General features: G+C 36.9%; 1 protein-coding gene across 1 annotated transcript in view; it reads right to left on the reverse strand.

Annotated features, from left to right (window-relative positions):
- The window catches only part of LOC128661300 (uncharacterized), a 370,282-nt gene that overhangs the window by 286,591 nt on the left and 70,325 nt on the right, over nucleotides 1-13,366 (reverse strand). The window contains exons 3-4 of the mRNA XM_053715570.1: nucleotides 9,947-10,441; nucleotides 9,075-9,563 (exon numbers count right to left, since the gene is read on the reverse strand). Of these exons, the coding sequence (XP_053571545.1) occupies nucleotides 9,075-9,563; nucleotides 9,947-10,441 (984 nt within the window). The remainder of the gene's footprint in view (nucleotides 1-9,074; nucleotides 9,564-9,946; nucleotides 10,442-13,366) is intronic.

The raw sequence follows: 13,366 nt of genomic DNA on the forward strand, positions 1-13,366 counted from the left end.
TGCAGATACACACACACACTACATAGCATACACTTATACATGCAGATACACATACACACTACATAGCATACACTTATACATGCAGATACACATACACACTACATAGCATACACTTATACATGCAGATACACACACACTACATAGCATACACTTATACAGGCACACACACTACATAGCATACACTTACACATGCAGGTACACACACACTACATTTCATACACTTATACATGCAGATACACATACACACTACATAGCATACACTTATACATGCAGATACACATACACACTACATAGCATACACTTATACATGCAGATACACACACACTACATAGCATACACTTATACATGCAGATACACACACACTACATAGCATACACTTATACATGCAGATACACAAACTACATAGCATACACTTGTGTGGTAGTAGTATGGTGGGGCCAGGGGTCCATAAAAAACATTTTTTTTTTAGCAATCTGCAGCAGTGTATTTATGATTATTTGACAATGCTGTAGAAATTCTATATTTAAAGCCATGCATAAAGGTTTCCTCCTTAATACACAAATGATAGTTGCCCTTCTGAAAGATATATATTTTTTAGTAATATATACATTTTAACTACATTTCAGTTTACTGCCCCTTTATGCAAGGACTTTACAGATGCAAGGAGCCATTTTATCTATGATTTTTACATATGCATAAAAAGTTATACTTTCAAACTAAGATTTCTCAGTGTTTCAAATGATACAGGTTAACTTAACACTGTTCAGTTTACACTACAGCTGACTTAATTTTGAAATACATACAAACGAGCCTAAATCATGCATTTAACCATATCTAATGGTATGAGACCTAGTGCCACGGCTTATGGTTCCACCAAGACCATATAGAGTACAGCATTTTCAAAATCCATAAGTACAGCTGACAGATGGGAACATGTTTACACCATAATTGAAGTGTTGCTCTTGTTTGGGGGGAAAAAAACACAAACATATGTCAACCTTTTAAAAATACTTTTCTTCATCTAGCCATCTACCGATAACATTAATCTACAATTTTGAATTCATAGAGTTTAATTTTTGTTTGCACATTTGCAAATCTGATTGTTTAAAAAGTGTTCTCTTAATTTCTGCAAATTTTTTATCATGCATGTCACACACTGTTTTGTTGTTGTTGTTTTTGTTGGTCTCTCTGTGAGAGTGGGTGTATGTCTTTGTGCATTTTCTGTGTATGTCTGTGAGGGTGTGTGCGTATGTCTTTGTGCTTTTTCTATTTGTGTCCCTGTGAGGGTGTGTGTATGTATGTCTTTGTGTATTTCCTCTTGATGCCTCTGTGAGGGTGGATATGTATGACTTTTTTTTTATGTGGATGTCTCTTTGAGGGTGGGTGTGTGTATTTATGTATGTCTGCGTTTTCTGTGGATGTCTCTCTGAGGCTGTGTGAGTGTGTCTGTGTGTTTTCTTTGGTTGTCTCTGTGAGGGTGTGTGTATGTATGTGCAGTTTCTGTGGGTGTCTCTCTGAGAGTGTATGTCTCTCTGTTTTCTCTGGATGTCTCAGTGAGGGTGTGTGTGTGTCTCTATGTCTTTGTGTGTTTTATGTGGTTGTCTCTCTGTGTGTTGATGGGTATATTATGTTAGTGGGTGACTTGTAACCGACACATGAGGGCATTTTGAAACTCATATGATTGTCTGTAATACAGCAAACAACACCCACAACTTCCTTTAACATGTTTCTTAGATAGACATATATGGACATTTTATGTTACTCCTCTAACTGCATTTCCTGTAGCCTCATGATGCGAGACTGCTATATAACTGCTGTTTATACTTACAGTAAACGGAACTAGTGAGAAACACTCTCTGTGCTTGTGTGCTTTCTTGCTGTTCCCCGGAGCTCTGGAGAATCGTGTTCAATCAAGGTCAGAAACCATTTGAACTTATAACCCTAACCTTATACTATGAAAGCAGAAGCAACAATAGGCTACTGCTATATATATATATATATATATACTGTTAACTATAATTATCTTGTACCTTCATACTTGTGGTAGCATTGACTCCGAAATGATGTTAATTAATGTAACAAACAATCTATCGACAATCATTCTGAAAACAAAACATTGTGCAGCTTTTTTGTTCTTGGTGGTTTACAGACATCCCAACCTGCAAAAACTAATTCCAGGGAGGTGGCTTCACCGGCTACTGCGCAATTCCCCCCCCCTCAAAAAAAAAAAGTGGGTTAATGTCCCTTTAAATTGTTACCTGACCAAATAATATATATCTTTTTTTTAATATAATATATATATCCTATATAACAAAAGGCCAAGTGTGTTTGTCTGACGCCGTCATGCACAGTAGAGACTGCGCATGAGGACAAACACACTTGGGCTACATAACTTGGCATCTAGCGTGGAATGGGCATGGCCGGACGGGCGTGGGCGGGGTCGGATGTGTCATGGACGGGGTCTGGCATGAGGCGGGCGGGGCCGGACGTGGCACAGGTGGGGCATATCATGACGCAGGGCATGGCCGGGTGGGACGGGGCATGGCAGAGGCCGGATGCACCGTGAGAGTTAGAGAGAGCAGAAGAGGGGGGATAAAGAGAGGGGGAGAGACAGCAAAAGAGAGGGGGATAGAGAGCAAAAAGAGGGGGGAGAGAGAACAAAAAGTGGGGGGAAGAGAGAGAGCAAAAGAAAGGAAGAGAGACAGCAAAAGAGAGAGGGGAGAGAGAGCAGAAGAGGAGGAGAGAGAGAGCACAAAAGAGGGTGAGAGCATTAAAGAGGGGGAGAGAGAGAGCTCAAAAGAGAGGGGGAGAGAGCGCAAAAGAGGGGGGAGATAGAGAGCGCAAAAAGAGACGGGGGAGAGAGTGAATTAGAGACGGGGGAGAGAGTGCAATAGAGAGGGGGGAGAGAGAGAAAAAGAGGGGGGAGAGGGAGAGCAAAGAGAGGGGGGAGAGAGAGAGAGAGAGAGAGAGCAAAAGAGAGGTGGGAGAGAGAGAGCAAAAGAGAGGGGAGAGGGGCAAAAGAGGAGGGAGAGAGCGCAAAAGAGGAGGAAGAGAGCGCAAAAGAGGGGGAGAGAGCGCAAAAGAGGGGGGAGAGTGCAAAAGAGGGGGAGAGAGTGCAAAAGAGGGGGGAGAGTGCAAAGGAGAGGGGGAGAGTGCAAAAGAGGGGGGAGAGAGTGCAAAAGAGGGGGGAGAGCACAAAAGAGAGGGGAAAGAGCGCAAAAGAGAGGGGAAAGAGCGCAAAAGAGAGGGGAAAGAGCGCAAAAGAGAGGGGGAGAGAGAGCGCAAAAGAGAGGGGGAGAGAGCGCAAAAGAGAGGGGGGAGAGAGCGCAAAAGAGGGAGGAGAGAGCAGAAGAGGGGCAGGGAACAGAGAGCGCAAAAGAGAGGGGGGAGAGAGAGGGAGCAAGGGTTGGAACAGCGCTACTTAAAAAAATTGGCACGTGTACACGGGCTTTAGGATTAGTATATATATATATATAATCAAAGAAGAAACCGGCATGATTCCTTGGTTCTGTTAAAACTGAGCTTTATTTAATCAATTTAAAAGTTTGGCTATCTATAGACACTTCTGGCCAAACTTTTAAATTGGTTAACCCCTTAGTGACCAGACTACTTTTCAATTTGTTGACCGTCTGGTACCAAGGCTATTTTTGTATTTTTGCTGTGTTTGTGTTCAGCTGTAATTTTTCTCTTACTCATTTACTGTACCCACACATTATATACCAGTTTTCTCACCATTAAATTAACTTTCTAAATATAGCATTATTTTCATAATATCTTATAATTTAATATAATTTTTTTTATAAAATATGAGGAAAAAATTGAAAAAAACACACTTTTTCTAAATTTGACCCTAACAATCTCTTACACATCTACAACCACCATAAAACACCCATGCTAAATTGTTTCTAAATTTTGTCCTGAGTTTAGAAATACCCAATGTTTACATGTTCTTTGCTTTTTTTGCAAGTTATAGGGCAATAAGTACAAGTAGCACTTTTGCTATTTCCAAACCATTTTTTTTTTCTTTCAAAAATAGCGATAGTTACATTGGAACATTGATATCTGTCAGAAATCCCTGAATAACCATTCAAATGTATATATTTTTTAAAAGAAGACAACCTAAGGTATTAAACTTGTGGTATTTTGACTTTTTTCATGCAACCATTTTACCACCAATCTATGTCAAATTTTGAAGAAAAAAAAAAATTATTTTTTTGACAAAATAGCAATTTAAGAATACATTTACTGAGAATGTTAAGGGTTACTGCTAAATAACACCCCAATATGTCTTCAGCAGCATCTCCTGAGTACAGTGATACCAACCATGTATAGGTGTGTTGGGTCCTCTGTGGGATCTTCTTTCAAACAACTGTGCATACAGAAATTTGGCACACATACCGATTAGGCAGGAACTGGGAATTCACTATACTACCAACGAAGGTTCAGTGAAACCGGTAAGCCTAGTTATGAGACCATCTTTAAGCACAGATAGTATAATTGAACTTTGTTTTAACCATTTCGCAAGCCTGAAGGGACTATTGTATACAACAAATAAGCCTGAGGATTGTGCAACTTTAAACTTGCCATATTGTGCCTGTATCTTACCTCATTTGATTGAGGGTTTCCTTGTGAGTACCCATCTGATTGGGGATTTTTAATGTACATATATATCATTTTGTAATAAAATTTATTGCACTATGAGAAATGCTTTTGTGCGTTTGATTTTCTAGATTAATATATATATATATTAGTCAGGACAATTGTCTGTAAAAATTCACCATTTTGATATTGCATATTAATCACATATGTCTGTGCTATATATTTTTAATGTACATATATATAATTTTGTAATAAAATTTATTGCACTATAAAAGTGCTTTTCTGCGCTTGATTCTCTAGATTACAATCACTACCGGACTTGGATTTTACACCTGAGGGGTTCTTTATCAAGCAGCCAGTACCTCTTGTGGAACATCTTTTAAAAACAAACGGAAAAGACTCTAATTTTTTAACTTGTTTGTTGTTTCAGATAAGTAAATCCCCTTATCTCAGTGACTTTATAATTTTTAACAGTTAAAAGTTTTATTTTTTTATTGTGAAGTGTGCGCAGCTATTATCAGTGGGGAACGTAGTTCTCCCACTGATTATATATTTTTATATATATATATATATATATATATATATATATATATATATATATATATATATATATATATATATACACACACAGGTGTATATATATATATATATATATATATATATCCTACACAAACAATGAAATCACAGGATTTTCTAAAAAAAAAATGTAAATTTAATTGACGTTTCGGGGATGTATTCTCCCCTTCTTCAGAACAACAATATGGTGTACAGAACACACTGTTTAGATTTACTTTTGTATTTTGTTATGTTTTGTGTTTAATGAAGTTGTACATTGCACTTCCGGTTTGACGAATTTGAGTTAACAATGTGTCTGTGTGTTTGGCACTTTTTTTTACAGAGTTTGAGGTATTGTGGGATAATGTGTTACATTATTTAAGTGTGTTCTGTACAGCATATTGTTGTTTTGAAGAAGGGGAGAATACATCCCCAAACTTCAATTAAATTTACAAATTTATTTTTTAGAAAATCCTGTGATTTCATGGTTTTTGTGGGTTATATTATTAGAGTAGAAGTGTATGTATGTGTATGTATATATGTATATATATATATATATATATATATATATATATATATATATATATATATATATATATATATATATATGTGTATATATATATATACACGTATATATATATATTTGTATATATATGTATATATATATATATATATATATTTGTATATATTTATATAAATATAACTTCAAATCTTTTTAGAAAAGGAGAAAAACCACAGTAGAGCTATATGAGATACTGTGTAAAGATGGGGGATTTCAGCACTCAATCGAACTCCATTCTACACAATTAGGTGTTTGACTGGGAGCTATCAAGAAACATACACACGGATGCACAAAGGTTCAGATAACACGACAAATTTATTTACAAAGTAACAAACATGCTGAAAAGACATTTGCATATTGTTTAGGTACTAAAGAGAATATATTACTACCACTGCAGTGGAATATCTATCAATCAAAATACATTTCTAAAACAGCAATTTGTAGCAACATTGTATTGGTTCCTATATAGCAAGAAAAATTGAAACTATGGCCATACAGATTTTCTTATGATCCTATATACGACCTGTTCTGAGTCCTCCTTATAGTTAGAAAATAGGAAGAAACCGCAGGTTCGTGGAGAATTCGTTTCTGCCTGGGCCCAGGTTCCAGATGAAAAGAAGTATGTTTAAAGGGAAATTGTTTTCCTCCAAAGGCTCATTCTTTGCTTCCGATCAAAAGCTGTATAAAAGGATTTGTATGCTAGAGCTCCGAGGTGAAAACGTCCTCTCTAGCTAGCATAGAAATACAATACTTGTTGAGAAATGCCGTTGTTACTTGTAACCCAAAACAAATGCAGCTTTCCAGGAAACTGCGGTATGTAGCGGTCCGAGTGTCTGCATCAATACACCACTCCGGATTTTTGTGATGTAATAACAGTCCGGGTATCTGTGTTAGTGCTCACCTCCGGATTCACCTTGTGTCCGCAGTTATAGAAATTACAGTCACTAGTTCGGGTATAAGTACTGAAGTTACGTGCAGGGTCGGGACAAGTGCTTCCGACATCAAACTGCTTTCTGACTCCACTTCAAAGTCATATCACCTTCGCTTTTAGGGATCTTGACTGCATCGGATAGCAGATATTAATCTTCATAGAAATCGTCCGAACTTGTGTAGACTGTAAGTAGGTGTCTGTCTGTCGACGCGCGTTTCGCCCACAATGCTCAGCGAAATCTAGGGCCTCATCAGGACTACCTGACACCTGTGTCTCCTACCTATTATTGGAATCTTTCCAAAGGGGTGTGTTTAGTCTTAGCAAATAAACAATTGCAATTGGTTTTAAACAAACAAGCCTCCAGAGAGACTGACCAATTATTAGGAGAGTGAAATTTGATACAAATGTATCCAAACCTGCCGTGATTACACAGAACTCATGTGCTCCGCTAAACAAATATCGCCATCTTTTATAAAACTAGGTTAGACAGAGAAAAAAAAAGAGAGAGAGAGAACTTAGCTAGAGCTGTCATTTTTAATGGAAGCTATTACTTTTATTTGATAGAGAATATTTATCGATTTAAAAGATTTTTTTCTGGTAAGAAGCGTTTCAATTTAAAAACTTAGCCCAAAAACGAAGCATATTCTATTCTTTCATTTAGACCATTAGGAGTCATTGTTTTTAATGTATATGTCCACCTGGCTTCTTTTCTAAGTAGGCATTTATCTTCATCCCCTCCTCTTCCATTTGTAATCCCTATATCAATTGCTATAAATTTTAAGGATACAGTGCTACTTTTATGTACCTCTTTAAAGTGACGAGCTACACTTGTATCCCTTTCATAGAGAATGTCATCCCTGTGCTCCTGCACTCTGTCCTTGAACATTCTTTTCGTTTTTCCAACATAGAACAGAGGGCAGGAGCATTGTAAGAGATAGACAACCCCTACTGTGTTGCAATTTGCAAAATGTCTTATGTCAAAACTTTTACCTGTGTTTGTACAAAATGTTTTTTTACTTTTTAGGATATATGGACAGTAGACACAATGTCCACAGGGATAGGTGCCTTTGACCTGTTGATGTTTGTTTCAGGTTGTTTCAGTCTGTGATCTGACAAATCTACTTTTGACTAATTTGTCTTTGAGGTTTGGTGATTTTTTAGCTGTCATCAGTGGGTATTGTCCTACCTTTTCTGCTATTTTTTCATCTAGAGTTAGGATATGCCATTTCTGTGCCAATATAAATCTAATGTTATGCCACTGGCAATTATAAGTTATAATAAATCTTAAGTTACTATCAACTTTTTTCTCTTTTTTTGAATATAGGAGGTCATCCCTATTCATTTTCCTTACTTTATTGAGGGTATGTCTAATCAACTTTCGTGAATATCCCCTTTCTATGAATCTTTGACACATCTGATCAGCATGATGGTTAAATTTGTCCTAGAAGAACAGTTTCTTTTTAGTCTCAGTAGTTGACTGTATGGTATACCTTTTTTCAGAGGTTCTGGGTGACTACTGGATGCTTCCAGAATACTGTTCGTTGCTGTACTTTTTCGGTAATTTTCAGTAGAAATTTTATTACCTTCTTTCTTAATCACTATATCTAGGAACGGCAGTTCTTTTGTGCTTAAGGCATAAGTTAGTAGTATATTGCGATTGTTTTTATTTTAATTTAGAGACAAATTCATGAAGACAGGTCAGGGGGCCATCCCACAGCATGAGTATGTCATCCACATACCTAATCCACAAGGAAACATGGGAGTCAAATTCCTCTCCATATTTTTCAAATATGTCCAACTCCCATGCTCCCAAGTGGAGACATGCATATGTCGGAGCACAAACTGCTCCCATGGCTGTCCCCCTGACCTGTCTATAGATGGAATTGTCAAATTGGAAGACATTATTATTCAAAATAAAGTGTAACAGCTCAACTATGAAGGCTGTATGTCTATCACACTCTGGTCCTCTTGTTTTAAGGAATTGTTTTGATGCTTCTATCCCTATTGTATGCGGTATCGAGGAATAGAGACTTTCAACATCTAAAGACACCAAGATTGTTTCTCTTTTTACTGATATATCATCTAACTTCCTTAGGAGGTCAGGTGTGTCTTTTACATAGGAGGGGAGGGAGAGAAGGAAAGGTCTGAGAAAAATGTCTACATATTCTCCAATATGCTCACTAATGCCACCAATCCCGAGACGATTGGTCTCCCAGGGGGACTGGTAGGATTCTTGTGTATTTTTGGAATTACATAGAAAGTGGGCATAACAGGGTGAGTTGGACTGAGAAATTGGAATTCCTTTACAGATATGAGACCCTCCATCTTAGCATCTTGTAAAATTCTATTAAGTTTGGACTTCATTAGTATCATGGGATTTCTTGAAAGTTTTTCATACTGTAATCTATCGTTTAATTGTCTCTTTACCTCATTAAGATAATAGGACTCATCTAGAAGAACTAGATTTCCGCCCTTGTCGGCTGGCTTAAAAATTACCCCTTTTGCTGTACTTAGTTCTTTCAGTGCTTGTCTCTCTTTGAAACTTAAATTGTCAGACTGAATCCAGTCGTCAGGTAATTTTTCTATTTCCCTTTCAACCGCTTTAACAAACATTGAGACAATGGGAACCTGTGCTAGCGAAGGCATGTATGTTGATTTAGGTTGCAGATTTGTTTTTAAATCACTGCAACCTTTCACAAGTCTTTCCCTGTCTTCATTTTCATTCAAAAGGGACTCTAGAACCATTATAGTTTCCTCATCCTTTTTCTGTTCAGATTTATTCTGATGCATAGTATAATGTAAAACTATTTTTCTAGCAAACAGATGAAGATCCTTTACTAGTTCAAACTTGTTTAATTTGTTTGATGGACAAAAGGTTAGTCCTTTTTTTAAAACCTCAATGTGTGTTAAATTTAGCTTAAAAGAGGAGAGATTAATAATTTGTAGATTACTTTCAACCTCAGTTTTTAATATCCCTGATATGGCCTTCTTCGTGGTCTCCCCCTGTTTCTCATCCCTTGTCTTTGATTCTCCCCTCTCCCTCTCTGATTTTGTTGGGGGTATCTTCTCTCTTGTTGATTCATATTCCTTATTCCACCTCCTCTTTCTCCCCCCTCTCCTCCTATAGCTGTGGTTTGTAACCCAGAACCTCCATCGTTTTTTGACTGTCTTTCAGTATCTGTTTCTAGATCTGATGCATCAGTGCCTGAGTCGTAAGAACCCTTATCAAACTTATAGACATAAACTTTTTTATTTTGATAGTCTTCCTGATCTCTATGCAATTTTCTACATTTCCTCACTTTTATTTCTGCTTGTAACCTAGAGATGTGTGTTTTGGTTTCTTCATTTAATTTTGCAAAGTTTGGATCATTCTCAAATTTATTTACAACCTGTAATGCTTGTTCTACGTCATCTTTAATTTTATCTAACCTCTTATGGTTTCTTTTAATCAACATATCAATCATATCAAGTGCACAAGTAGATAGTTTACCCTTCCATTCTTCTAGAAAATCAAGACCACCCTCTTCTTCTCTGGCATTAAATCCAGGATCCAAGAATAGTCTTAGCCCTCTAGGGACGATTTTTTTCTCCACATAGTTGACAAGACTTGAATTCTCTGCTCTAAGCTTTACTTGCTTAACTATACACCCTTTATACTTCTTGAAAGCATTAAACACGTTTGTTTCTAAATCACTGCTTTCCAAATTAGTATTAGTCAGTGATTCTTTTAGCTCTGCCTCCCATTGCTCATCGGATAGTGTGAAGGCCATATTTATTTGTCTCAAGACAGGTTCCTGCCAAACACCAAAATGAAGCTCTATAAACACACTAGTGGAATTGTGTGTTTTATAAAAATATCTTGTCCGTCAATCCCTAGAGAAAAGAGCGCTATTGGAATCCTCCTTATTGCTCCTAATATGTATAAATTACAAAAAGAGTACTGGGAGAGGATTGCTGAAACCTTCCTGTTTAAACAGGACAGGAAATTTATAGTTTAAAGATCTAGGCGGTAATTATCCACTTCTAGATCAGGTGCAGACCCCCAAAAACAATTATAACTTCAAAACTTTTTAGAAAAGGAGAAAAACCACAGTAGAGCTATATGAGATACTGTGTAAAGATGGGGGATTTCAGCACTCAACAGAACTCCATTCTACACAATTAGGTGTTTGACTGGGAGCTATCAAGAAACATACACACGGATGCACAAAGGTTCAGATAACACGACAAATTTATTTACAAAGTAACAAACATGCTGAAAAGACATTTGCATATTGTTTAGGTACTAAAGAGAATATATTACTACCACTGCAGTGGAATATCTATCAATCAAAATACATTTCTAAAACAGCAATTTGTAGCAACATTGTATTGGTTCCTATATAGCAAGAAAAATGTAAACTATGTTTTTGTTTTTGGGGGTCTGCACCTGATCTAGAAGTGGATAATTACCGCCTAGATCTTTAAACTATAAATTTCCTGTCCTGTTTAAACAGGAAGGTTTCAGCAATCCTCTCCCAGTACTTTTTTTTGTAATTTATACATATTAGGAGCAATAAGGAGGATTCCAATAGTGCTCTTTTCTCTAGGGATTGACGGACAAGATATTTTTATAAAACACACAATTCCACTAGTGTGTTTATAGAGCTTCATTTTGGTGTTTGGCAGGAACCTGTCTTGAGACAAATAAATATGGCCTTCACACTATCCGATGAGCAATGGGAGGCAGAGCTAAAAGAATCACTGACTAATACTAATTTGGAAAGCAGTGATTTAGAAACAAACGTGTTTAATGCTTTCAAGAAGTATAAAGGGTGTATAGTTAAGCAAGTAAAGCTTAGAGCAGAGAATTCAAGTCTTGTCAACTATGTGGAGAAAAAAATCGTCCCTAGAGGGCTAAGACTATTCTTGGATCCTGGATTTAATGCCAGAGAAGAAGAGGGTGGTCTTGATTTTCTAGAAGAATGGAATGGTAAACTATCTACTTGTGCACTTGATATGATTGATATGTTGATTAAAAGAAACCATAAGAGGTTAGATAAAATTAAAGATGACGTAGAACAAGCATTACAGGTTGTAAATAAATTTGAGAATGATCCAAACTTTGCAAAATTAAATGAAGAAACCAAAACACACATCTCTAGGTTACAAGCAGAAATAAAAGTGAGGAAATGTAGAAAATTGCATAGAGATCAGGAAGACTATCAAAATAAAAAAGTTTATGTCTATAAGTTTGATAAGGGTTCTTACGACTCAGGCACTGATGCATCAGATCTAGAAACAGATACTGAAAGACAGTCAAAAAACGATGGAGGTTCTGGGTTACAAACCACAGCTATAGGAGGAGAGGGGGGAGAAAGAGGAGGTGGAATAAGGAATATGAATCAACAAGAGAGAAGATACCCCCAACGAAATCAGAGAGGGAGAGGGGAGAATCAAAGACAAGGGATGAGAAACAGGGGAGACCACGAAGAAGGCCATATCAGGGATATTAAAAACTGAGGTTGAAAGTAATCTACAAATTATTAATCTCTCCTCTTTTAAGCTAAATTTAACACACATTGAGGTTTTAAAAAAAGGACTAACCTTTTGTCCATCAAACAAATTAAACAAGTTTGAACTAGTAAAGGATCTTCATCTGTTTGCTAGAAAAATAGTTTTACATTATACTATGCATCAGAATAAATCTGAACAGAAAAAGGATGAGGAAACTATAATGGTTCTAGAGTCCCTTTTGAATGAAAATGAAGACAGGGAAAGACTTGTGAAAGGTTGCAGTGATTTAAAAACAAATCTGCAACCTAAATCAACATACATGCCTTCGCTAGCACAGGTTCCCATTGTCTCAATGTTTGTTAAAGCGGTTGAAAGGGAAATAGAAAAATTTCCTGACGACTGGATTCAGTCTGACAATTTAAGTTTCAAAGAGAGACAAGCACTGAAAGAACTAAGTACAGCAAAAGGGGTAATTTTTAAGCCAGCCGACAAGGGCGGAAATCTAGTTCTTCTATATGAGTCCTATTATCTTAATGAGGTAAAGAGACAATTAAACAATAGATTACAGTATGAAAAACTTTCAAGAAATCCCATGATACTAATGAAGTCCAAACTTAATAGAATTTTACAAGATGCTAAGATGGAGGGTCTCATATCTGTAAAGGAATTCCAATTTCTCAGTCCAACTCACCCTGTTATGCCCACTTTCTATGTAATTCCAAAAATACACAAGAATCCTACCAGTCCCCCTGGGAGACCAATCGTCTCGGGGATTGGTGGCATTAGTGAGCATATTGGAGAATATGTAGACATTTTTCTCAGACCTTTCCTTCTCTCCCTCCCCTCCTATGTAAAAGACACACCTGACCTCCTAAGGAAGTTAGATGACATATCAGTAAAAAGAGAAACAATCTTGGTGTCTTTAGATGTTGAAAGTCTCTATTCCTCGATACCGCATACAATAGGGATAGAAGCATCAGAACAATTCCTTAAAACAAGAGGACCAGAGTGTGATAGACATACAGCCTTCATAGTTGAGCTGCTACACTTTATTTTGAATAATAATGTCTTCCAATTTGACAATTCCATCTATAGACAGGTCAGGGGGACAGCCATGGGAGCAGTTTGTGCTCCGACATATGCATGTCTCCACTTGGGAGCATGGGAGTTGGACATATTTGAAAAATATGGAGAGGTATTTGACTCCCATGTTTCCTTGTGGA

Source organism: Bombina bombina, chromosome 5 (assembly GCF_027579735.1).
Source record: "Bombina bombina isolate aBomBom1 chromosome 5, aBomBom1.pri, whole genome shotgun sequence".
Lineage (NCBI taxonomy): Eukaryota > Metazoa > Chordata > Amphibia > Anura > Bombinatoridae > Bombina > Bombina bombina.